Here is a 26,848-nt window from a genome sequence, read left to right as displayed (position 1 = left end):
ATAATTCTTCCATTAGGTCAGTTATTTGATGCCCCTCAATAAATGAACATGCTGTGACGGTTTGGTTCTTCCATGTCTTACTTTGAAGTGATTCCAGTTTGTTAGGTAACTATTAATAGAGCGAGGCTTGCCCGCTTTGGCCATGCATACTTTTGTAAACCCATCAAAGTAATGACACTATGGAAAAAAGTATCATTTCTCTGTTAGCAGGCTGTGAGTTTGAGTGGGTCTGGGTAGCTTGTCCTGTTTTATTACAACCACTCGTGAAGACCTGATGAAATAAATGTGGTGTTTGACTAACTTGTTCAGGTGTTAAACCTTCATTTCAGCCCATCATTAAGAGACTGTGGATCTCACCTGGTCAGATCCAGAAAAATGAGTAGTAATTTATCAATATTGCTATTGCTCATACATGAGCTTAAGGATCTGAATGAACGCCTAAGCCCATGTATTAAACTTCAGTTGTTTTGTTACCGACATATATGATTCCTCAAATGAATATGATAATTGATTAAATGGACAAAAATGTCTTTACTAGCTCTGTCTTGGGATCTTACAGAGATTTGGGGGACGGTTTTTTTTTCCACTCGAGGGATAGTAAGCAATGCAATTAACCAATGCCATAACCAAACGGAGCATACTAGTAACTGCCAGTGTTATTGTTAACTAAAGCACTTCAAAATCATTTTTGTTAACTGAAATAAAGCTAACATAAAATATATTAGATGGAAAAACTTAAATGAAGATTATAAATATTGACTGGAAACTTACTGAAGCAAGTTTAATTCGAACTAGAATAATTACTAAAAACAAAACTGAAATGAACATAAATTAAAACTAAATAAAATGTAAAAAAAAACAAACAAAAAAAAAACTACTAAATATGAGTATATAATTGATTTGATTAAAATTAAAATTCATAATAAAAAAATGTCCTTGTCAGTTTTTTTTTTCCATTTATCAATATTGCTATTGCTCATACATGAGCTTAAGGATCTGAATGAACGCCTAAGCCCATGTATTAAACTTCAGTTGTTTTGTTACCGACATATATGATTCCTCAAATGAATATGATAATTGATTAAATGGACAAAAATGTCTTTACTAGCTCTGTCTTGGGATCTTACAGAGATTTGGGGGACGTTTTTTTTTTTCCACTCGAGGGATAGTAAGCAATGCAATTAACCAATGCCATAACCAAACGGAGCATACTAGTAACTGCCAGTGTTGTTAACTAAAGCACTTCAAAATCATTTTTGTTAACTGAAATAAAGCTAACATAAAATATATTAGATGGAAAAACTTAAATGAAGATTATAAATATTGACTTGAAACTTACTGAAGCAAGTTTAATTCGAACTAGAATAATTACTAAAAACAAAACTGAAATGAACAAATTAAAACTAAATAAAATGTAAAAAAACAAAAAACAAAAAAAAAACTACTAAATATGATGAATATATAATTGATTTGATTAAAATTAAAATTCATAATAAAAACATTTCCTTGTCAGTTTTTTTTTTCCTTTCATAATTGTTGTAAAATGTCAGAATTATGTGGTTTCTTAAAATGTTATTTCAGGTCGTCTTGGCAACCTAAAGTCATTCTTGTGGCCTTTAAAAAAAACAAACAAAAAAAAAAAGCTTTAATGCGAACTTAAAGGGATAGTTCAACCCAAAATGACAATACTATCATAATTTACTTGCTCTCGTGTTTTTTCTAAGACTGTATGATTTTCCCTGGAACACAAAAAGAAGATATTTTGAATTGTAACAATGTTTTTTAAAAGCCATTGGAGTCTAATGTTGTTTGGTCCCCACTGACATTCAAAATAACTTCTTTTTTCTTTCTGTAGAGAAGTAAAATGACACTGAATAAGAAAATGATGACAACTAGAATTTTAGGGTAAACTAACCGTATCGCATACGCCTGAAATGACTTACTGCACTAGGATTTCGGCCTGCAGATCTTGATTTTTACAATATCTCCATTCTGATGTTAAGCAGAATGCGAAGCGATTTCAAGAATCTTCACAGCATTTGAGTTATGACATTTCCCATAAATCATTTTAATATCACAAGCCAAAACATATGAAATTAAAACCATTCCACTTGTGTCCTGTAATGATTGCGTGATAAAAACATCATGCTCAGGCATTCACTGACAGACTTGTGACAATGACAACTCCCCGATGAAAAACGAGGCCACTATGTGCTGTCGGAAACACAAAGAGTCTGAGAGGAGCCATGAAAAATAGCAGAACTGCTGTCAGGACCGGGCCTACATCCATAAAATCAGTACTGGGTCTCATTGAGTAACTAATGAACCCAAACTGGTTTATTCCATAGATAAGCAATGCCTTAGTAATTCAAGCCGCCATACAGATGGCTTCAATCTAATTTGGCCCTTATTAGTTGGAAATGGTAAAATGGTGTAGTTAGTGTTTGTGGGGTAAAGCAATAGTCTGTAGGCCATTAGATGTACTGGACCCCTAAAATGCCTGCAAAGTGTCCCCTGAGAGACATAACAAGGGCCTATCTTTTTGAGTTTCTCTTTTTCCTCTCCTCCTCTCTCACCCATTGCTTCCTTTCAATATGAACCAGCTGTGGCGTCTGGAGCCTTTGGTGTCACCTTGTGCGTGTGTTTGAATGGGTGTTTTATTACCTGTGTTGAACCAATAATTATTTGAGGTGTTTGGAAATGGTGTCCTTACACTTTGATCTTGCTTTGCATAATCAGTTGTCTTTAAAGCAAAACATTTTAACTAAGATCTTTTGGGATGCGATACTCAGTGGTGTGCCGTGCTTAACGTCAGCTAAAACTATTTACACAGCATTTTTATATATTTTTTTCTTTATGCATGCAGTTTTATGACTTCATTGAAATACAGACTACATGTAGAAATTGTTTATATTAACGACTTTAGAAATGGTTCACTTGGTAGTCACAGATTGTGACTGAAGTGGAAAAAAATTGTTTTCACTGAAATACTCAAAATACACATTTTTCTTAATGTTGATTTTAATAATTATAATAATAAAAAACTCATGGATATGTTACATGAACTTCCCAAAGATGCATGTGTCTAGCATAGGTACAAGCGATAATAATATGTATTATAATAAAGTTGTTGTTTTTTTTATTATAAAGTTAATTTAAGGTATGCCTTTTAATCTCAAAGTCTTGTTTCTGTCATGAGGCCTGCTGTCTTGCTGTTTCCATAGAAGGATTTTACAAAGGTTTGCCTTATTCCTACCATTACATATGCAGTGAAATCACTCCACATTCTCAAAAAAACTCATTCTGTTTATAAGCTTGTTTCCCCATGAGGACCTCAGTTTAGGTTCCACGGTGGCACGAGTCGATTCGGTGTGTATTCAGGTTTTAGTCCCCACCGGGATAGAAAAACATGTAGGCTACACACACACACACACACAGAGACAGACAGACAGAGAGAGAGACAGACAGACAGAGAGAGAGAGACCTTACTTCTATAACATTTATCTCAGTAGGCTATAGGAAAATAAACAAAAAACTAAAGATTGTTTTATTATGTTGGTTTAAAATCTTTAATGAGAATATTTTGGGGGAATTCTGTCCTCCAAACTAAAAGAATAAAACTCGGTCAAGTTGTCACATGATTTTTGACAGTGGTCAAAAAAAGCTAGCAAGAGCATTTTCATAAATCAGAATTCAGTAGACAAATCACAGGTATAAATATAAATTATTTTAATCTTATGTTACTGTTACGTAATGTTATTTTTGAATTTGTACAATTAAAAGCGCGACATTCTGCAACGTTTCTCCCGCGTTTTTAACTAAGTAAATCGGAAATTGGTCTTGATTCATTCATGCTTGAATCAATAATAATGATAGACATTGCATCTACAATTTTCTGTACATCAATGTACAGAAACGTAAATTTTTTTTTAATCATCCCAATAACTATACTCATTTAGTTCGTCTTTCAACCCAAACATTCCCCATTAATTTATAACAATTACCATTACAACCAAAGTCTTCACCAAATTATGACACAGCCTAAATTCGCCAAAACTGTTTTTGCTTTCTGTAAAATAATCTTATTAAATAAGCGTTTGGATTCTGTCGTTTTGTTGAATTACATATTTATTTTTGTTTTGTTTTATTTGTTGTTGAGAGTCTTAGCGGTTTTATTGTAAACACCGTCAGCTATTTGGCAACTGGTTGTCATGGTGATTTTGCCCCTTTTTTAAATTTTTTTTTGGCCGATTCCTTTTATTGTCAGCTCAAACAGGTTACAGGTCAGAACCGGATGCTTTAACATTTTTTTCCATAAAGTGCTTACAACGTAAAGTAAAAATTCTTTTCATTAATATGAACATTTTAAAATAGCTAGATTAATAATTCATTAAAAATTGGTTTAAAGTACTTTGGTAATCACCAAGGTGGCTCTCCTTTATTCCCAAACGCTTCTGACTGTCGGTAGCCTATATCTGGCCAGGAAATCTCCGATTATATGATGGAGCGCACTGATACTCGGTTTTGTCGTAATCCCACAGGGTTTTATAAACAAGCCGTTCAATTCGGGACAGTCCCAGCATCCTCCATGGGGGTGTTCAGCAGCTCGGGTAGCCCATGCGGCAGTAGCAGACGGTCTTGAACAGGCGGCAGTGGCAGAAGGCGCACTGATCGCAGCACACCGCGTTCGGCGTCTTGCAGCTGCTCCAGAGCGGGACGCAGTTCGGCGGCGGCGGAGGTCTCTTCACACGGTTGCTGAATTTCTGAAACATACCAAATGAAGGTTTACGTTCATATGTGGTTCTTTAGCTTCTGGCACTTTATATGTGTTATTAAAAATAACAAATAAACGTGAACTAATTCATTATTTATTGCGAAAATGTTTAAACGTTTAGCACAAATTACGAGCGTAGTACCCTTGTTAAAGCATCATTTTCAAAAGTCCCTGTATTTGGTTACCAAGGAGACAAAAGTGCCAGAGAAGAGCCTGACGCGTGAGTGATGTGTGCAGAAAACAAAGATCCGGGTAACTAAATATCACTTAATATCCGATCAATTTGGTCCTATTTTAAAACTGGGAAAATGTTAATTGTGTAAAATGCAAGCTATGGAAGTAGCGAAACGAAGGAGCATACCATATTAAACCAAAACATATTTAAAATGTAATTTCCCCCACAGAATGCTGTAGCCTACTAAACCCAATATAGCTATTTAAAATCTATAGATATATTTAATAAACATATATCTATATTTTCCTAAATAGATAGATAGATCAATAAATAAATAATTAATTTTATCATCCTGAAATTAGAATGTGTTCATAATAATACAAAATTGTAGACTGAATAAAATATGTGGAACAGTTTGTACACTGAATTTGTTTTTCCCCCTTTTTTTTATTATCAGCATACTAGTTTTAAACATATTTTAAATCACCATAAACTAAATTAAAACTGAAATATTTTTGTGATTTTGCAGCTTCTCATCATTAAATCTGATGTATTAAATGTAATTAAATCAAATGTATTAAAGCGGTAAACATAAACGAATATGACATCTAACTTTACAAACCTTTTTTGGTTTCTTTTCCATTTTCTTGTTCTTCTTAGGTGTTTTTGAAAGCCCTTCGATAACGGAAAACAAATAAATCTGAACATACATCAAGTTTAAAGTTTCTATTAGTAACATATAGAAGTGTAAAATGGAGAATGATACTGATATGAATTATTAAACAACCTTAGCACTTGGCTAGAAGTTTCTGTTAACCGTTTTTAAGCAATTTCCTTTTACTGTTCATAATTAAGAATCATCATCATTTATTTTGTATAGTTTCTCTGTAGGAGAAAGAAGCCTTACCAACTATGAGCACAGAAGGTGCATCTGTTTGGTTATTTGCTTGTAAGCTGATGGTTGTTTGTTTGGCGCTGTATTGTTCCTCCATAATCATGTGTGTGTGTACCATAACACAGCAGGCTAAACAGAGCAGCACACAGCACAGCAACAATGACGGATTCATATTAAGACTTCACCCTGCACGAAACAATAGTTTCAAACATCAAAAACAAAAAGCTGCAGAATTAGTAATAATCACACACATATACACATACAGAAGTAGCCATACATTTCGGTGCAACACTGGATGTTCAAACTTTAAAGGCTTTTCCTATTTTAAAGCCCTTAACAAACAAACAAAGGGGGAGAGAAAGAAAAAAAAAACAATAGACAGAACTAGCCTTTATGAATTTGCTTTAAGAGGTAAAAATGTATCCAAACTGGAGCTCAAATCATTGTGTAAATGCGCAGAAATTAGAAATAAAACAAACATAAGCATACAATATTCCTTTATGTCATCGTACACAAAATACACATACAAAATACATCTATCAGAGCAGTTATAACCTCTAGAATTTGTGCAAAACCACTTCTCCGGCCGGCAATGGAGTCATTTTTTGTAAGTAGGCCAAATAGCACGTACCAAGAAAACAAGAATGACTGTTATATTCCTGTGCAGTAAGTTCTGAATTAATTCCAAGAGTCAAGAAAAAAACACCCACAAATGACTTACAAGTTCACAAGTAAAGCTACAGTTCCAGTTTACAGTATTTCTAGTGGCATTTGATCACAATTCATCATGTCTCACCATGTTCAACCTCCTGTTTCTGACAATCTCGTGTTTTCTTTATATCCTCTTTCAGGGTGCATTCAAAAGCGAAACTACCCATGGTAATCTTCAGGAGTCGTTGTTGGGAATTTACAAACTGACCTGTCCTGGTGAGTAATGGGGGCCCCTGTTTTCCCTTTGTGTAGCTGGCTTGAGATATTCCCCGCTCCCCTGCTGAGACTGAGAGAGCAATGTCAGACAGACTTTTGTAGTCAGGAAATTCAGAAAGGACGAAATGATAAAAATTAAGCAGGGGCGGATCCACACGCCCAGATGGGACAGAGGGAGAGAGACAGACATGAAAAAATAGAAAGGGTAAAGGATAAGTATGTGTACGAAGAGAGAGCAAGCGTGTTGCCCTGAAAACATATTTGGACACTTCACACTTGAATGGATGTCAGAAACACACTTTTGTCTGAACAAAAATGAAAAAAGAAACAGTAGATATACAGCTCAAATTAAAGCTTTTGTCACTGTCCAGTTGTCAGACATTAATGGAACATGTTCATATTTAATGTGAAGAACTACCTTAATCTAATTCATCAAAACAACAGTTGCACAGAAAGGTTCAGAAAAGCACAGATGCCACTTGCTTTGATATTTCAGGATATATAAACCAGTACACACACACACACACACACACACACAGCCTGTTTATGTTTTTGTTTGTTTGACTTAAATGTCATCAAATCCGATGCAGGCACATGACATAATAATTACACACAGAAAACAACAAGAATTGACTTTGTTTTCCTCTCAGGGCAGGTATGATTGTTACAAGATTATCTGAACAAATTGCCAAAAGAACATACATTTGGATGTTTATTTGATATGGATCTGTTGCATGCATGATTTTTTATCTGACTAAATACAATGTTATATGCTTAAGGCATTTCATTACACCTTCAACAACCGTTTCAGTACAATTGCACAATATCAAGAGACTAAATGAAAAGTGGGAAGGGACATTTTGACCAGCAGATGACGCTATAATTACCTTTCTGAGCCCTGAAGTATGTCCAGTGAATTTAAAATCACATTTGGCCATTAGGAAACCTGTTTTCGCTTTAGAGTTACATTTTAAATGACTTCTCGCTTCTGACCTCATGTACTGGTACACATTGTTTTCCAAAGAAAAGGCCCGTATGTTACAAACAGATTCAGTGTGAACTGATGGTGTGCGATAAACACAGAAATGAGCTGATTCCACGTGCTTTAGTCTGCAATAGAAAAGCCCACCCACAGATACAATACTGCTTTATGCATCTCAATAAATGGGATGGAATGAATGTAAAATATTAATTTGACAAGATTTTCTATGAAATTACAAGCCCTACACTCACAGAAAAAAGGTACCAAACTGTTACTAGGACGGTACCATTTCAAAAGGTAAATAATATGCAGTGTTGGGTAATGCCAACACTAATCACAAGTAACTCGAGTTATGTAATCAGATCATTTTGACTAGTGACTAGTAAAGTGGCACATTACTTTTTAATTTACAAGAAAATATCTGAGTTACTTTTTCAAATACGTAACACAAGTTTCTTTGACTTCTCTCTCCAATGCTGAGAGAAATCAGGAGTAAGTTCAGAGGCGTTGTGTGCACTGTGAAAACTGTAGACTAAATGTGAACATGCATTTTGCTCATCTAATTTGGACAAATACAGATTCAGTATTCTTCATGCAAATGTAGAATATGACGCAAACCGACAATGTATTTAATCCCATTTTATTTACCAATGTCTTTGTTGCTGACATTCGATGATCCGATTTATCCATACTAATAAGCAAAAATGACTTTAGATAAACATAACGTTTGTGTTATGGCTGCACAGCTGAAAGGTTTGTTTGAGCTGCGCAATCTACTGTACAGACGTGAATGTACATTTCCTTCAGCCTGAGGCTTACTGTATTCATTTCAATTTTGATGTCAAAGGCTTTTACCTTTGCCAAAAATAGAACATTTTATATTAAGAACAAAGTAATCCCAGCCCAGATGAGAAAAATCAATGCAAAATTAACGTGACACATTACTTTCTATAAAAAGTAACTAGTTACTTTTTTAGGGAGTATTGTAAAGTGTTACTTTTAAAAGTAACTTTCCCCAACACTGCTAATATGCCTTTAATGTACTAATATGTAACATTTAAGGTTAAATAAGGTACAAAGATGTACATTTTAGCTTTTGTACATTAGGGTATACTGCCCCGGTGACAGTTTTGTATCTTTTTTTTTCTGAGAGTGTACATTTTATTGTTGAGTATCCCATTTTCCTAAACAATGTCACATTACTGAAGTAAGGTCGCATATGTTATTTTATGTTGACTTTAAAGTGACAAATCAAATCTATAAAAAATGCTTCAAAGAAACAATCATGTCAGTCTTGATTTTTTCTTCTTTTCTGGCTGGCTCAATGTGGTAACATTACATTCACATATTCAACACCAAACTATTCAAGTACATTAGGTAATTACATCCATCGTTTGCTCATCTGGCTGCTGCCAGAGACTTGGGTAATGATTGTAAAATGAAAGCCATGGAAGTGGAAAAGCCAACTGAGTGAGTGCCGAACATTGCTCTCAAGGGATTTGGGAAACCTTTGAATCGTCCAGAATGAAGACGTGTTGTAAAGGCTGGCTTGACAGGCTCTGGACAAGCTAAGAAAGCATGTGTTTCTTAGTCACTTATTTTCTGTCATTAACACCAGCTTTGTCTTCTGGGCTGCTCCACCTTTAATGCTCCCCCATGAGAATTCATATGATGGTGAAAATCCGCCAGATGGGTTGTACAAAAGCATAACCACAAAAGCTGAACCCAAACAACCCAATGATTCTAATAGGAGAAAAAACATGAAAGTTAAATGTTTTCACCATCTTGTACAAATGACTTAAATGACCATGATCATGTTTTGGATCCTCTAAATTGTAAGACAGATCCTTGAGCGGAAAATTGTTTACTTTTTTTTTTAACACTTGAAAGAAACAAACTTGACCTGAAATAAAAATGTATTTAAAAAAAAAATATTTATTTTTATTTGTACATTTATTTTATTTCAGCTAGTTGTCAAGGCAACATTTCTCATTTTAATTTAGTTTATCTAGATGCACAAAAAAAAAAACTAAAGCTAAAACAGAAATGCAAATTAATGAAAACTATATTGATATAAAAAATAAGAAAAATGACAAAAACACACCACAAAATTACTAGAACCAAAATATAAAATATATAAAAAAGAATATTCTAATTATTAACTAAAACTATAATAGTATCTCAGTGATACCAAAATATTAGCCTATTAATGCTTAAAACAAGAAAAACAGTTTGCTAATGGTTTATAAAAAATGCTAATTTAAAATATATTATCTGAAAACTAGTCTTATTATCATATGCAGTCTTGCCTCTCTAGTAAATTTTAAATATGTTTCGATATATTATTATAAAAATGTCAAACACACTTTTCTATAAAATGAAAATGCATGGTGATCACTGGATGGCAAGTGATTTTGCTTTTTTAATTTCATTTTATTTTTTGAGAGAGATCGGGCTTTGAACCGATTCTCTTGCACACCATGTGAGTCACGAATGTCTCATATTTTATAAGCTCGGTGCTAAATTGCTAAGGTAATAAAATGGGTGTATAGTCAGTTTGATTTAGTTGTTAAAGAAAAGCTAAATAAAATTATATAATAAATGACATTGTAAATGTATAATTCTCTTCCTCCCAAGAACAATAGTTTGGAGCACATGGTTACAATTGAAGTCTGTTACAAGTCAGTTAAACATGCAGTGATTTAATATGAACTAATTTTCAGCACAGGATCCTGCATATTTTTAAGTATTTGCAGCATTTTCTAATATTTTGTTCTCTGTAACGCTTTTTTTTTTTTGTCCTTTATTAAGGTGATTTTGGCTGCATATTTAATCTTAGATTATCACATATGTAACTGTTCTGAGTTTGCAACTCGAGAAAATACATGAAATACAATAAACATTATTCACATACATCATGAAATACAATAAACGTTTTCACAATAAAAAGACTTAAAAACATACAGTATTGTGGCTTTTCAAGGAAAGTTTTTTAAAGACCTTTTGATCAATAAACTGTTTAATGTTTTAATATTTCTATATTCAGAAAATGTGCTTTGCACATATAATATTTTGAAATCCAATTTTATATAAAACTATATATAATATTCTAATATAAAATATGTATATTTCAGTTTTACTCTTCTGTGAAATTAGGGTCCATATGTTTCAAACAATGAATCACAAACTTTGACATTTTTAATGAATGAAAATTTGATTGTTGTAATGAATGAAATGAGCAATATGATAAAAAAAAAAAAAAAACGTTTTATTTTATATTTTGGCGATGTGTTTTTAGTTTTGTAGGACACACATTCTCACTGAAACATCTTTTATCTTTTGGATATCCTATGTTATCTAAAAGAAAACAAGTAAAAAGTCTTTTTACAAAATCTCATATTTCAGTGAGAATATGTGACTTACAAAACTAAACACATTGACAAAATATAAAATAAAACGTTGTTTATTATGTATCTATTACAACAATCAAATTTTCACTCATTCAAAATGTCAAAGTTTGTGATTCATTGTTTGATACACTTGGAACTTGATTTTGAAATGAGATTTTGTAAAAAGGCTTTTAAAGTGTTTTCCTTTAGATAAAGTAAGATTATATATATATATATATACATTTCTGAAAATGAAGTGAAGTATATGAAACAGAAATGTCCACATCACAAAAATGATGAGTGATTCTACATGTGTTTCCATTTTCAACATAGTTGAAGCTATTATGTCGTTTGGGTAGAGAAACCTTTGATTTCAACATCTTACATTTAGTTTCAAAGCCTTATTGCGATTCAGTTTCAGAAATCACAGAACAATATGTCTCTGAGATCAATGGAAAACTGCCTGGCATGTGAATAAGTGCCCACAGACTCTAAATAGCAGCACTGTTCACTGTCTGTCAAATCTGTCTAACTGATTTAAGGTTTTGCATACTTCTCGCTATTCTCCGAAGCCCATGACACCGTGTATATTTTCAGCTTCACCAGTGCTAATGCTATACATATAAACTTGAAATGGGCCTATAATGAAAATAAGACGTCTTGGCATAGTTTCAGTGTTTTGATTAGTAATGTGTATATGTTCTTTTTCTAGTCTAAAAGCAAGGCTCAGTCTATTCGAGAACTAAAGTAACAAAGATTTATTACATTAAAAATGCATTTGTAATTTTACAACCCTCAAAAGCAATAATGTCAAATTTGTGAAGCGATTAGCTGAATGTATAATACACGTTCAAATGAGGTCCCCATGTAACTTTCATGATAAGCTATGAAAATAAATCAAATTAAGACAGAGAGAGCGAGCGAGCGAGCGAGAGAGAGAGAGAGAGAGAGAGAAAGAGAGAGTCAAAGAGAAGGAATAAGACATTTTTTACCTTCTGCACATATTTTCTTGTCCGGATTTCTCTTCCCTCCCATGCTCAGAAAGCATAAACTACTTATTTCCTAAGCAGATTTACACATGAATACATTTTCTTTCACTTCACTTCACGGCTTGTGGTAAGAGTGCAACAGCTCTTTTACTGAAAATTGAGCTGCACTCAGCAGATATAGTATGGAGAATGCATAGATTAGCAGTGTTCCACCCCTTAGGTAAATGATACATACCCTGAAAACCCTCCTGATCCACTGCTGGCCTCCAGTAGCATGTATACTGTCTGTGATATATTACATAGTGGAGACCATAACTAGCTGTGACTCTTATACTCTGGAGACACAAACCTTAAAGCCTTAAAACTGCACAACTGAATCCATACATTAAACAAGGACTTATTATAGCAATTTAAATATCCTTAAATGTTAGAAACCTCTCATTGCAGATGATGACCTCATGGATCAGGAAACATTTCAGTTCAAACAGGTGTTTAGGAAAGTACTGTGGTGGTTTTTGTTGCTAACTAATTTTGGAGAGACAATAAGTCAAACTGACCATTTAACCCTAAACACACACATACAGCCAATAACATTGTTATGAAACAGCAGACCAGAAAGGAGGAAGCAGGAAAGGGTTTTAGCTGTCTTGGAGCCAGACATCCCGCTGCAATTTTAAACAGATTACAGGAATAAAATGGTTCGCAAGCTATTATGAACAATAAAGAAAAATGCACCAGGTTTGGTTCATCTCTGGAGGAAGGGTTTGAGAATATTATAGCATAGATTTAAAGAATGTGAGGGTAAGTAAAATCCTCTAGAGTCATGATGTTTAACCTCCTCAAGCCATGCGGTTTAGAAACCAATTTGAGCATAATTTCCAAAGATTTATTGTGTCACATAAGAATCTTTCTTCCAGTACATCTGTTTGTTGTACATCTCAAGGTTCTGTCAGCACAAAGGGTTTTGGTTCATGAGCTCCAATAATCTGATCAAACATACAGGGACCAGAGAGTTCTGTCCTGAGATGCAGTAGAAATCACACATTTTTTTGTGCCACAGTTGTATTAATTAAATGTTGCAATATTAAAGTTTGAGACACATTGAGTAACAAATGTTGAAACAAAAATTGTCCCTAGTCTCCCCTACGCAGTTTTGCAGACCAAAACTACAACAACCATCATGCAATGCGCCCAGCCCAATCTATCGCGCATGCGTACCGAGCTCCGCCCGTCCTGTCGCAAGCAACGCGCATATCGAGAAAGGGTCTTCGTTAGGAACAGCGTGTAATAACGTTTATTTTTTCTTCCTGCGGTTTTACAAGAAGTCGAAACCATGTCGGGAGACGAGGTTAGTGAACAATCGTTGTTTAGAAAAGATTATCTGTTAGTATGGGATTATTTAGACAGTCAAAAGAGAAGGATAATTGGGCCTAACGTTACCAGTAAAGGCTGTGAGGAAACGTGCACAGCTCGTCATTTCTAGATGTTTTTGTAATTTGTCAGCTAGTTAGATAGTAAACAGCATACGTTTCTTTGAACATTTACCATGGTAATACCATGGTTGTTTGGATGTTGCAAAGACGTGTTATTTTGGACGAGTAAGTTACCATGGTACTACTTTGTTTATTTGGACCGGTGTTACGAGATTTTCGGTTTCCGAGATTTTCTGTTTCAGTGGGCGGGGCATACATGAATATTCATGAGTTTCCCGGACATGTGCGCGGAACCAAGTGGAACTGAGAATTTCAGTTCACGCTCCTTGTATCTTAGTTTAGGCATAGGTTTGTGCAACGCTGTAAAATATTTACCTTTTTTAAAATATACCATTAAACCTGCTGAGATACAAGGAGCGTGAACTGAAATTCTCAGTTCCACCTGGTTCGACGCGCATGTCCGGGAAACTCATGAATATTCATGTTTGCTCCGCCCACTGAAACAGAAAATCTCGGAAACCGAAAATCTCGTAACACCGGTACCATGCTATGACCATATTTTGGGGCATTTACTGTGATGCTACCATGTTTTATATGTATATATATATATATATATATATATATAGCAGATTTACCTTGGTAATATGGTTTCTGTGGTACTACCATGGTTTCTTTGGACATTTTCTACTGCGTGGTGCACTTTCTACACATGGTGTTCTTGAAGAATCATGTAAATATATGGTGATTATTTAATAAAGCAGTATCACTTACAAAAAGTACCCCAAAGTATTAAAGTGCCATGGTATTCTGGGAGTACCATGTAAATACCATGGTATATGTCAAAGTACTGTAGATTTACCATGTCATACCTGTCCAAAGAAGCTTCTGCATCATGTGATTATTACATGATAGCATTTAAACTGTTTTATGAATGCTTTAAGAGATGCTGTAAATGAAATCTTGAGTTCATCTTCTCCAGAATTGATCTATTCTTGTTGTGCCATCCAAAATTAGGACCAAAAGCTCCAGCATTTTGTGTTTTTGAAACTAATCATGGTTGACAATATCTTAGAGAGCTTTAGTATGATTAGTAGGATGTAATTGTGACTAGTCTGATTGCTTGCATGCTTCATTTTGACCTTTCTGATGTCTGTTGACAGCCTCTGTTCAATGTCATCTCATTATTAAACTCATGCTGTGGTCCTTCCAGATGATATTTGATCCCACTATGACCAAGAAGAAGAAGAAAAAGAAGAAGCCTTTCATGCTGGAGGAAGATGGTGGAGAGGGAGATGAAGGCCAACAGCTAGAAATAAAAGAGACAGAGGCTGACGGGGCCGAGGAGAAAGAGTTAGATCTTGATGAAGATGAGGGGAGGAAGAAAGGTAAAGCACATTACAATAGTATTCTGCATTAGTGTTGTCGCTTTTTGATTGCCTAGTTAAATAGTTGTAGCAATATTGAGTAGAGAACACAAAGCCATATTATTATGTCCTTTTCCCACCTGCCTGGCTAGAGAATGCACATTTGATCTTGAACAACTGCTTAAAGGCAGTTTTAAGTGGCCATAAAATAAGTTCACAATGTATTTACGATAATAACAAATAACAAATTACCCTGAAAGTGAACTTGATGATTTTTTTGCACAAAATCAAGGTGTTTTTCACAAAATGAAAACAAGGACATTTAATCTTTTTTTTTTTTTTGCATCAGTATAACAATGCATAGTAATTAAACAGCAATCTTTGCATGTAAAATGACACAACAATTCTCCAAATCTGTGTTTTTGAAACAATTCACACTAAATTTAGCAGAAAAACTGAATTTTCTGGCTTAAGTAATGTAATGGCCAAGTAAAAAAAAAAACGCATTAAAAGCTAGGGCTGTGCAATGAATCGAAATCGTGATAAAATCGTGATGAGAGCATGTGCATTTTCTAAACCGCAGAACGTATGATTTCTCATGGTCCGTGTCCACTGCTGCCGAGCGAGCGGAGAAGTGCAAGCGTTTTCAGGGAGTTGCGCTTTGACAGCTGTTTACATGTTGGGCACATTAAAGTTGTTATATGCATGTTAAAAATTGCAGTTTGGATGTGTTTTTCATTATGAATCGCCTTTGTTTAAATGTTTATTAAAATAACACTGTATTGTTATTTGGGCATTTGCAAACAAGGTTTGCATCTTTCCAATTGTAATTGCGTGATATATTATGATTATATTGCCCTTTCTGTCACTGTTCTAGTTTCTGTTATTTGAGAGACTTTTTAGTCTAGGCTGTTTTTTTATTGTTTTGATGTTTACCTATGTTTACCTATATTGTTTTGTCTGTTCTAGAGACGTTACAGCTTTTTGATAAAGCTCTTGATAAAAAAATTTGATAAATTTTTTTAAATTTTGAAATATGTTTTAAATTGTAATTCAGAAATACCAAAATGCATCCTCGAATGTAAAGTAAGGAAATCCATACATACATACATATATATATATATATATATATATATATACACACACACATATGTATATATATTAGTTTTTTTCTATATCACACAGCCCTATTTAAAAGTGTCTTGTTCGCATGTTCAATTTTGCATCAACAATGAAATAATATATTAATAAATATTTATTGCAAAAATCCAATATATTAACCAGCTTATCTTTACACACTTAATGTTTGTTGAAATGTTAAATATAATCCAAAAAGTGTGGCTTGTTGTATTTGATTTTATTTTGGTGATGTTCCAGAAACATCAGATGACCTGGATGACTTAAACTTCTTTAACCAGAAGAAAAAGAAAAAGAAGTCCAAAAAAGAGAAGATTTTTAATGCCGAGCTTGAAGAAGGAATGAAGGTCAGTCGATTGTTTGCACATGTATAGTTGTTAAACTCTGGATTGTTTTCATAGCACAATGAAATATGTTTTGACAGTGAAAGCGTTTGGTCTGTTCAGCACTGACAGCAATTGTATTAAATAAATTGCAAAATTCCAAAGGAGCTGAAGATCGAAACAGAGCCATCAGAAACACAAGAGGAGGATGACTTAATGCTGCCCATGAAGAAGAAGAAAACAAGAAAAGTCAAAGATTTTCAAGAGGACACAGACAGTCAAAGCAAAGATAATGGTAAGTGCCTTAGTAGGGAATTTTTCTGTAAATAACTATAATGTTATTATAGTAATGTTGGCAGTCTAATTTTGTGCTGTTTGTGTGAAAGGTGTCGAAGATGAAGACAGTAAAAACATCGATGACATCACATTCAGCGCACAGACGGGCCCTGCCTGGGCAGGATCAAAGAGAGATTACACATATGATGAGGTAGATGGGAACATTTATTACTAAACCTCCGGTGCAGAACATACGCACTTGTTTCAGGTGATAACTTGATAAAAGTCCAGAAACTGCTGCCATCTGGTGCTTTTGTTGGCAGAACAGCTTTTCTCTGCTTTTCTTTCTGTTTGGAATTATTACAGCTGGTGTCAAGATGATATTTATTAGATGTATGAAGTTAGTTTTCGTCAAGTTCACACAGGTGTAGTTCATCACATAAACTGGATATGTTCCGGTTACATTTGACAATCAGAATGTCTCTCAATACTTATACATGAGGTCTTCATTTTAAACAATAGCTTATACATGTATATATATATATATATAGTTAGTTTTCGTCAAGTTCACACAGGTGTAGTTCATCACATAAACTGGATATGTTCCGGTTACATTTGACAATCAGAATGTCTCTCAATACTTATACATGAGGTCTTCATTTTAAACAATAGCTTATACATGTATATATATATATATATATATATATATATATATGTGTGTTTTTTGTTGTTGTTTTTTTTTAACATACATGGCAGTTGTTTTGCTATTTTATAGGGATGCACCGATAATTTTGGCCGATAACCGATAAGTTGGCTGATAAATCTAAATCCGAATTTTTATGTAATTTTTGAGAGCCTGATTACAAAAGTCTCACCATTAAAATCCATGTCCCAAACACTTAAACATAAATCAGGCAAATACAGGACAGCAGCCTAGTTTGAACCAGGGTAAGGTTTAAAATGAAAAGACTTACAAATAAATAAAATAATGCTTAAATAATGCAAACAAGTCATTGGACAATATTACTTGCGTGTAAAGAATCAAAATGCTTGATAAAACGAAATGGATTCCACACGGACAATAATGAAATGATTTTAATTAAACCGTATTGTTGATGAAAATAATAAAAATAAAATTGGTGGTCATTATTAATGCATCAATGATTTTGAGAAAGAAACATCTTAAATTAATACCACTGTTTCAAATATCAGCATTGCTATTTTAGCTGAATGAACACCAGTAAACTGAAGCGCTTTGTTAGCGGGTTAATTAGGCTATATGAGAATCAGATATTTATACAACATAAACATAATATTACAACTTATATATTCACAAAAAGACGCAAATGCACAAGTGAACCTGAACTACAGGAATCCTTTTGTGGATGCGTTCTTGGCTCTTCCTGTAACAACGCTCTGAAGCACGGGTGCACAAAGATTCCACAACATTATTTTGCAGTAATGTTCTCATTATAGTTTTATGTAGACTATATGACAGACTTGCCCTGCACATGTTGCACTTAATGGTATTTTCCTTTTCGAAGTGAGCAATTCGCAATTCATAAACATAATGGTAAACGGTGCGCATCTGAAGTGTCTCTGAAGGAAATAACGCATATTTTTTGGCCTTAATATATCATCCAAATCCGGGTCGATAACAATAATGGTAAAAAAATAAAAATTTTTGGCCGATACCGATACTGTGGCTGATATATGGTGCATCCCTATTTTGATCCCCTTGAAAACTTGAAACTAAATAATCATTGTAGTGTCTTCATTTTGGTTTATACCACTATGTTCCTTAGATAATGGCTGCTTGCATCTGCTCTTATTGTTATTGATAATATCACCTTGTTTTAGCTTTTGCTTAGAGTCTTTAACATCATGCGGGAAAAAAATCCAGACATGGTCGCAGGAGAGAAGAGAAAGTTTGTGATGAAGCCTCCTCAGGTTGTCAGGGTCGGCACAAAGAAGACCTCCTTCGTAAACTTCACAGACATCTGCAAACTGTAAGTCTAAACTTGAAATTGTCAAGCTGTTTTATAGAGCTGTAATGAAACTCGTAATGAAGTTTGATTTGCTCTAAAGAACTGGAAAGTTGCTGCATTTCTGAATGTTTACTCCTCATTACACTCGTAAAATAAATCTAAATTGTTGGGCATTTTGGTATCTGGCAACAAATAATTGAATTGGATATTTGCACGCGCAACCTTTATTTTGGAGGATTCTTTACCTTTCCTTCCTTCCTTGTTTGTTTTTGTTTTGTGTTGTTTATCCCAGGTTGCATCGACAACCAAAACATCTCTTGGCTTTTTTGCTGGCTGAGTTAGGCACATGGTAAGTTTATTTGATATTTTTATGAGAACTGTTAGATATGCTTGATAAACTTGATATGCTTGTTATCTAGCATACAATTAACACTGCATGACAAGTAGCTATATTTTATTTTTTGCCTCTTCTACCTCCAGCAATCTCAAAAATGTGATCCGATGAAGTGATGTTTAATTTATTGCAGTAAATATTAAATAGTTATTGCAAAAATGTTTTGGAATGACAAAAGTTTGTTTTGAAATTGTATTAATTAACATTTTAAAATTAAGCATCTCTTAACTATTTTCTGAAGTAGAAATACTTTTTTAAAAGAAGAGGCTTTTTTTGTGTCTGGTTTGTGGAAAGAGCCTAATGATCTTCTGTTCATATGTAATCTGTAAGTGAACTATTGTTTTGTTTTATGGGCAGCACCACTCAACCAATGGTTGTTTTTCTTCATCGGATGATCATTAACCTTGCATAAAAAAATCGTCTCTGTGTCTGGCAAGCTCTGGGTTTATTTTTTCAGCGTCTCTGTGCGACTGAAACCCTCCACCAGAACACTTCGCTTCCACGTTTTGCTGGAGGCATTTCACATAATGTCAGAGAGAAACCTGAATCAGTTGAGAAAGGCATTGCTGCTCTAGAGGGAGCGACTGACCCTGTGATGCTTTCTGAAGGCATTATTAAAAGATAAGCAGGCTGGTTTCAGTGCTCGACACTCAGCACCTCATTGTGTTCAACCACATGTATCTCAGAAGACACATGAAAGGAAACCCATTGATTTTGCCTCCTGGATATTTACAGATGATTTTGGTTTTGAAAGAGATCAGTCTTATTTATACATGAGAAGAATTCTTTCTGTAGCTGGGAGCAGGAACTTTGCAATTCGGAAAGAATATAGAAATTAATTGGTGGTGTTTCTCTAAAATTAAAATACAGATTTTTTTCTTTATATATATATATATATATATATATATATATATATTTAGAGATGCACTTACCACTGTTTGACTTTTCAGCGGGTCCATAGATGGAAACAATCAGCTCGTCATCAAAGGCAGATTCCAGCAGAAACAGATAGAGAATGTCTTAAGAAGATACATAAGTGAGTGTTTATTTGACTGGTGAATTATAAAAAATGTTCTTAAACATTATTTATGCTGTTTATGTATTTATGTAAGTTTATGCAAATTTACACTGAATAATAAAATAATAATTTTCATACTATCATATATATATATATAGAATTATAATTAGGGGTGCACATAAGTTTTTCAGCCTGGTTCTCAAAAGAGCACCTGGAGATTTGGTTTGGTCCTCACACTGCACACAGTGTGACCCATTAAATATAACTATAAAAATAAAAAATAGTGATAATTATATTATTGCACTTTATTTTATTTTTTTATAAAATAATAAAGTGATACTATTATATTTTACAATAAAAAGGGAGTATTAAATAAAAATACAATTATTTTATAGTAAACTTAAAAATAAAATGCTATTATTTACTTTTTTTATATATGAATTGTCATCATTTTCAAACTTAAATCTCAGCAAGTTTTATTTTGGCATGTTGCCGGAAAGTAAGTATATGCGCTGCTGATTGAAGAGCTTCAGTGAATGAATCGTCACAGTTTTGCATTGTGCTTTGAAAACGGCAGCGGATAGCCTAGATTTATGCTTTCAGTTCGAATATAAATCTTATACAGTATTACAGTTTGTCGATCTATCCTAAGCAATGTGTTTTTGTCTTGCAGAGGAGTATGTGACATGCCACACGTGTCGGTCTCCTGACACAATCTTGCAGAAGGACACGCGTTTGTATTTCCTGCAGTGTGAGACGTGTCACTCCCGCTGCTCCGTCGCCAGCATCAAGACCGGATTCCAGGCTGTGACGGGCAAGAGAGCGCAGCTGCGTGCCAAAGCCAACTAGCGCCTGTCCCTCCACCATCAAACACCTTACACGGCCCGTCTGAACACCTGTACTCCACCACCAAACTCAACAAATCCACTCACGCAGGTTACTACTCAATCTGTTCAGGAAGTCTGAAATTTAGATCAGAGATCTCGGTCATCTCAAATGCATCATTTAATTTCAGCTCCTTAGAGCTCTGAAATGGCCTATGCACCCGAAGAGAGTGCTGATTTGTTCGGTCTGGCTGTGGAGCAGAGAGAGCGCAGAGCCTGGAGGATTTTATGAATGAACTATTGGTGAAATTTGTTGTTCCTGTATTACCTTCAGAAAAACAATTGAAATAAAATGCATACCAGCTGGGCAAACACATGCAGTGTATGTTTCTGGGAAGACGTCTTGCTTTACATTTAGAGAGTTTGAATGTGATTGAGAAATGAGTGTTAATTGGTCTGAAATGTACTGTATGATTTAGTATGATTATGTGAACAGACAATAATATAATATCTCTTAAAAAAACTGGAAGAGTGTTTTTTTTTTTAATTAAGAAAAATGCATGATCCAGTTTGTACTTTTTTATAATTGAAACTAATAGGTTTGCTCATTCTCTAGATTCAGTGTTTTTTTGATCTCATAAAGTGTGGATTAAAAATCAAATCAAAGGGAATTGTTGCAAATGTAGTTACAATTATGTCCTCCATATTAAACACATATTTGGGAAGAAGTCATTTTAAAGGGGTCATATGATGCTGCTAAAAATAACATTATTTTGTGTATTTGGTGTAATGAAATGTGTTTATGCGGTTTAAAGTTAAAAAAAACACATTATTTTCCACATACTGTACAGCAACTTTACAGATCTTCTTTATGCACCAAGAGCTTGTAACTCTCTAAAGAGAAAGGAAAAAATGAAATCGCATCATATGACCCCTTTAAGGTTTTTAAATCACTGTCATCCCAAAAAAAAAAAAAATTTGTTCTAAATTGTTTTTGTGCTCCATATACAACTATTTGAGGAAAAAAAGTAATTTTAGGACATTTTTGTCGCTGTCCTCTAAAAATCTTTAAAAAAAGGACTTTAAAGAGAATTGTTGCAAATTTTGTTACTTTTGTGCTCCATATACAGCTATTTGAGGAAAAAGGTAATTAAGGCATTTTTATCGCTGTCATCTAAAAATCTTTTAAAAAGTTAAATGGACTTCTACTCCATATTATACAAATATTTGTAAAAAAATAAAATAAAAAATTAAGGCGCTTTAACCACTTCTCTAAATCACTCATCTAAAAATCTTTAAAAAAGTTAATTGCATGCATTTTCCACAGTATTCCACCAGCTAGCAATGGCTACTTTTTCTCTAAAACAGTCTTCAGTCATTCTACTTTAAAAATAGTTATTATAGAACATTAACAAATTACATTAACATTAAAGGGTATTAGGGGCATTTTATATTTCAAATGAAATTGCCCAGAACTGATAATTACCCTGAAAAATGTGAAAGAAAAAAAAAAAAAATTTGTAAGACAGTCATAGCCTTTACTGTGCATCGGTCCAAATGAATCCAGTCTTTGCCTGTTTGAGCTCTATAGAGCCTCAAAATCCCACTGATATAAATCAAGGAATGTTATTCTGACACCCAGCATTCCAGTGTATTCCTATACATGTGATACTCTAACCCAAACACCCTCAGCGCCGTGGGCCTCTTTCTGTAAACCAACACACTTGTTTATGCGACTGCTCAAAGTATGACTGCTGAATGAGAGTTTGATGTGTCAGTCAGTCAGTCATCCTGGAGCAAAACACATTTGTAAAAAGTAAATATGAAACGAGACCCTCATCAGTGCGCACAATGCAAACAGATCCATATTTTTCACCACATCAAGTATGTTTGAAGGATGGGGCCTTTTCTCATCATGTTCAGGAGAAATCGCTGGCACCAGTAAAATTGCTAAATTGCTTCCTAATGCAAGTTCCTTATTAACTGGCATCTGTTGCTGTACCTGGCTATTTTCAATCTTTTGTGAGTTAAAGTAGTTCCATCCATACAGCACATGTGTTTTGGCAGTGATTAAAGGCATTACCAGCTCCAGGGATGAGAAGGAGAGTCATAGCAGCGGCTTCTGGTTAACATCCTACATCACTCACTTATAAGGTGACATGGGGAAGAATAATGAGCAGGGTTTCTTGACTGACCCAGACATGGCTGTCTCTGCTGCATGGGAGGAAATGTGTTGGAGTGCAAAAAAAGCATAGCTGAAGCCAAAACGTTTTAGCGGAATTTAGTTGTTTATTTGTTGCCAAATGTTTTGAGTTTTGACATGCTTCAATGATTTAGAAATGTCTCTGCATTATGGCATTATCTTTAATTATAGGGGCCGTTATGTCTTAAAGCCTGAATGATAGATACTGGAAATCACATGCAAAACCAGAATCCTAACCACTTATCCTTAAATAGCTTGTCTTAATATTTTTTCCCCTCTTAATTCAGAGTTGCATAACCAGCCATTATATTAAGACCGTCTTAAAAATTCTTTCATCATGTACTCATGCTCATGTCATTCCGAACCTGTATGACTTTTATGGAAGTCCATTTCCACCACAAACTAAAAAAATAAAACATCTCATGATTCAGACTTTTTTCTTACAATTCTATAAACGTGAAAAAATTTTGAGTCTCAAAATTCAGACTTTTTTTTCACAGAATTGCAAAAATTCTGTGAAATTATAATATATCTCGCAATTATGATACCCCCCCCCCAATTCTGAGTTTACATGTAACAATTCACCTTTTTTGTAAAAAGTAATTGTGACTATCTCAAAATTTTGACTTCGGAATTGCAAGTTGCAATTCTAAGTTTATCTCAAAATTCTGACTTTGTTCTTTGAATTGCAAGACCATTTCTTAGAATTGCAAAATATAAACACTGAGAAAAAAGTCAGAATTGTGATATAAAATCAATTCTGAGAAAAAAAAGTTTGTGTTTTTATATCTTTTTTCTGACTTTTTTTATTTTTTATTTTGCTGAGGTGGAAACCAGCTTCCACACTTTTTCTTTTGCGAAACAAAATAATTTAAGGCTTTTTAGTCATACGTAAGTGTGTAGTTTTAACCAGTAGGTCCAATTATGACATTCTGATTAAACATTATGAAGTCAATAAAAAAAGAAAAGAAAAGAAACATGCATGGATGGAATTGTTCACAATAAGATCTGTAACATGCATTTAGAAAATAGATTCAGGCCTACTTTAAAAAAAGTTCAACTTTACAAACTGTATCGACAGCTGCTCTTTCAAATGAGGCAATTGTGTTGTTCTTGTAAATGTTTTGGACCTCAGTGATTGCCGTTTGTGGCTATGGGAGCAGTTGCAATATAGCAATATTTCTACTTACTACAGGTTGTGTTAGACTGAACGTTCTCTCCCATCCAGACCTCAAAGCAAGCTGTGCCTATATTTCAAGCGGCTGCTACTTCAATCCTCTTAGCGACAAATCTAACGGAGGTGGAATAAATCTCTTGTCTTAAGGGGGTGGAGTTGTTTACACTGTTAAAGAGTTGGATTCTATTTCTCCCGGAAAAATGCGCCCGCGCACGCATCGACCAGAGCAAGAGCGAGATCGCGCCCATCAACGCGCTTCATCCGGCGGCAGCGCTGCACGGTACTTGCTCGGGAAGAATGTCTCCAAAGAAGTGTGTTTTTGGTTGTAAGGGAAAGATTCCTGAAGAAGGTTCCTGAAGAACCCAGCATTATTTAAACAGTGGATGCAGTTTGTTTTTCCGGGGGCAGCAACGGAGTTTCACAAGTGTGTTTGTTGACAAACATTTTATAATCAAGGCCCGGTTCGACACTGGATTTGCACATCGTTTGATACTGAAAGATGGAGCGGTCCCAGCTATAAAAGATCCCGTTCATGATTCAGAACTGCAGACGGTAAGTGAAACGGCATCAAATGTCTCACTCTTTAGCTCCGCCCACGGCGCGCCTCCAGGAGCTCGGCTTTTTCCGGAGAGAATCGTAAAGCTGTATCTTTCTTTTATAAATATGATCAAACTAAAGACTTTTTTGGAGATATGAAGGATGCAGTACTACTCTATAGGTACTTAAGATTAACATGAGATTGGGTGAAACTGTGTGTATGTCATGTCCCCTTTAAAGGTAAAGAATATATTAGACTAGGTGCTGAGGATTAGCCTATATATTAGCATTCCTAGCGGGCAACATTTAAACACGTGAAGAAAGATGTTTCACAAGTCATCAGTTTATTTACATCTGTAAATATATCTTGCAGTCTCGAAAGTGCAAGCAGAAGAAATATGCACATGTAATTAAAAATAGCCAACCATTCTGATTCTGACTGGCATATAAATAAAATGAAAACATTTCTGGAAAAGCACAAACAAGACAGGAAAGAAGGAGGAACGGAAATAGGATGAGGTTATTTACATATGAGGCACCCAAATGTGTAGAAAAATGCATGTTAATTGTGTTTTGCGGGGAGCATGAATGCAGAATGTCTCCTGATCCCCTTCTGTTGTTGTTATCAGGAACTGTGGCCTTTTTGTAATGGATTCCTGGTTTAGGGGACGTCCCCCTCCTCCCTCCCACCAAACAGCTTGTTTAGCTGTCTGTCTCAATGACAGCTGATGCTGGAGTTTGACGGCGCCTGTTGGTTTCAATGTCTTCCCGCTGAGTCTGTGTATTAAAAAAGTTTCCAGTCGACAGTGTTCTCCAACTCCCTGCTGTAATAAATACAAAAAAAGGAAGACGAGCATTAAGATGTGATAGTGGACAAAAACAGCTATGACAAGAGGCGAGCAAAGGAGGGGGGCTGAAATGAAAAGAGCTAACTGGATCTCCGTCAATACTCGCATGTGGTTTTTTTCTTCCCCAACCGCCCTTAAAGCTAAAAACCCAATATAAAGTGTTTTGTTGAAATTCAAGGACAACTAACACAGCAAACATCCAAAAAACACGGTCAGAAATCAATATATCGTGGTAAATTTACAGAAACTACAACCCATATGGACTAAATGGTCTTTTTTTTGGTCTTCTTTTGAAAGTCTCTGGTATCTTTCACCTTTTATTGCACCAATCACCATAATACTGTGAAATCGATCAAGAGATTTTCTAAACAGGGAACCTGAAGTTCTCTGTGGTCCAGAATGAGTGTTATCTGACTTTCAACATGTATAATTCTTCTAATGCACTCACTGATGCAAATCACTGGAATAACTGATATATATAAATATATATATATATATATATGACATCATTTTTGACAATTCACTATTGTAATGTGAAAAGTATTTTGTCTAAAATATATTTATAATATTTCTAACTTACAATATTTATAATATTTCTCTCTTTCTCTATCAATCTATATATGTGTGTGTGTGTGTATGCATCACTGAGATACTATTCTAAGTTTTAGGCGTATTTGTCATATTTTCTGTTTTCATTTTAACTTTGAAATAAAAATGACTAAAAACGAAATAAACATTTAGTTTTTTTTTTTTGTGCTTCAAGTCAAACTAAACAAAAATGAGAAATGTTGCCTTGGCAATTATCTGAAATTAGATTAATTTTAATATTAAAGTTTGTTTTATATCAAGTAATAGAAATGTTTTTTTTTTAATGGTTTTAGATTTAGTTAATTATAATAACCCTGATATGTATATAGTACTTATATAGTATTTAAAAAAAAAATACAATATGCAAACCCCTCAGAGGACCTCAGATGATGCCAACCTGAAACAACATACAGAACTACCACATTTTGCTATAAGTTTGATTGCATCATATAATAATTGCTGTTAATAGTGTTCATCGTCTGTTTGATTCTGTCTTTAATTGATTTTTCCGTACATTTCTGCCATATGTACATTGACTGACAGTCACCACTGATAAGCTACCACTAAATACTGTAGAAACTTAATTTGCTGTAAAGTTGCATTGCAA

At 34.4% G+C, this 26,848-nt stretch overlaps 3 protein-coding genes and 1 long non-coding RNA gene across 8 annotated transcripts in view; 1 reads left to right on the top strand and 3 right to left on the bottom strand.

Annotated features, from left to right (window-relative positions):
* Window positions 1-22,385, bottom strand: part of LOC107708142 (uncharacterized) — a 23,381-nt gene extending 996 nt beyond the window's left edge. The window contains exons 1-2 of the long non-coding RNA XR_001636331.1: window positions 22,375-22,385; window positions 7,718-7,726 (exon numbers count right to left, since the gene is read on the bottom strand). This is a non-coding gene — a long non-coding RNA (uncharacterized LOC107708142). The remainder of the gene's footprint in view (window positions 1-7,717; window positions 7,727-22,374) is intronic.
* LOC107708140 (agouti-signaling protein-like) lies at window positions 4,111-6,853 on the bottom strand. Of its 2 annotated transcripts, none has more exons than XM_016512299.1 (4): window positions 6,641-6,853; window positions 5,857-6,030; window positions 5,572-5,624; window positions 4,111-4,763 (listed from the first exon to the last, which is right to left on the bottom strand). In XM_016512299.1, exons 2-4 carry the CDS (start codon window positions 6,014-6,016, stop codon window positions 4,599-4,601), a joined length of 378 nt encoding a protein of 125 aa, XP_016367785.1. In that variant the 5' UTR covers window positions 6,017-6,030; window positions 6,641-6,853; the 3' UTR covers window positions 4,111-4,598. The 2 variants fall into 2 exon arrangements, with proteins under 2 accessions (XP_016367785.1, XP_016367786.1); XM_016512300.1 differs by having other exon boundaries at window positions 6,764-6,853.
* On the top strand, window positions 13,332-21,379 carry LOC107708139 (eukaryotic translation initiation factor 2 subunit 2-like). Of its 2 annotated transcripts, XR_001636330.1 has the most exons (10): window positions 13,332-13,479; window positions 14,775-14,949; window positions 16,306-16,412; window positions 16,554-16,683; window positions 16,775-16,875; window positions 18,525-18,673; window positions 18,945-19,001; window positions 19,997-20,082; window positions 20,738-21,000; window positions 21,080-21,379. XR_001636330.1 is itself a non-coding variant. In XM_016512298.1 (9 exons), exons 1-9 carry the CDS (start codon window positions 13,465-13,467, stop codon window positions 20,911-20,913), a joined length of 996 nt encoding a protein of 331 aa, XP_016367784.1. In that variant the 5' UTR covers window positions 13,332-13,464; the 3' UTR covers window positions 20,914-21,378. The 2 variants fall into 2 exon arrangements, 1 of the variants encoding a protein (XP_016367784.1); XM_016512298.1 differs by having other exon boundaries at window positions 20,738-21,378.
* A 2,764-nt stretch (window positions 22,386-25,149) lies between the features above and the next one.
* Window positions 25,150-26,848, bottom strand: part of LOC107708138 (RNA-binding protein Raly-like) — a 96,114-nt gene continuing 94,415 nt past the window's right edge. For 2 of the 3 annotated variants that reach the window (XM_016512295.1, XM_016512296.1), the window contains one exon: window positions 25,150-25,629. The gene's annotated coding sequence lies outside the window, so the exon portion shown is untranslated. The remainder of the gene's footprint in view (window positions 25,630-26,848) is intronic. The other variant, XM_016512297.1, reaches the window with a different exon arrangement.

Source organism: Sinocyclocheilus rhinocerous, unplaced genomic scaffold, assembly GCF_001515625.1.
Source record: "Sinocyclocheilus rhinocerous isolate Xijiao unplaced genomic scaffold, SAMN03320098_v1.1 scaffold113, whole genome shotgun sequence".
NCBI classification, from domain to species: Eukaryota; Metazoa; Chordata; class Actinopteri; order Cypriniformes; family Cyprinidae; genus Sinocyclocheilus; species Sinocyclocheilus rhinocerous.
This window is presented reverse-complemented; position numbering and strand designations above follow the sequence as displayed.

Excerpts from the sequence above, each read along its gene's own strand:
- LOC107708140 (XM_016512299.1), bottom strand. The coding sequence starts at position 6,016 with ATGAATCCGTCATTGTTGCTGTGCTGTGTGCTGCTCTGTTTAGCCTGC. Across the intron at positions 5,625-5,856 it reads ACCTTCTGTGCTCATAGTTG|GGCTTTCAAAAACACCTAAG; the intron begins GTAAGGCTTCTT and ends CCGTTATCGAAG. Across the intron at positions 4,764-5,571 it reads TGGAAAAGAAACCAAAAAAG|AAATTCAGCAACCGTGTGAA; the intron begins GTTTGTAAAGTT and ends GGTATGTTTCAG.
- LOC107708139 (XM_016512298.1), top strand. Across the intron at positions 16,413-16,553 it reads AGCTTGAAGAAGGAATGAAG|GAGCTGAAGATCGAAACAGA; the intron begins GTCAGTCGATTG and ends AAAATTCCAAAG. Across the intron at positions 20,083-20,737 it reads TGTCTTAAGAAGATACATAA|AGGAGTATGTGACATGCCAC; the intron begins GTGAGTGTTTAT and ends TTTGTCTTGCAG.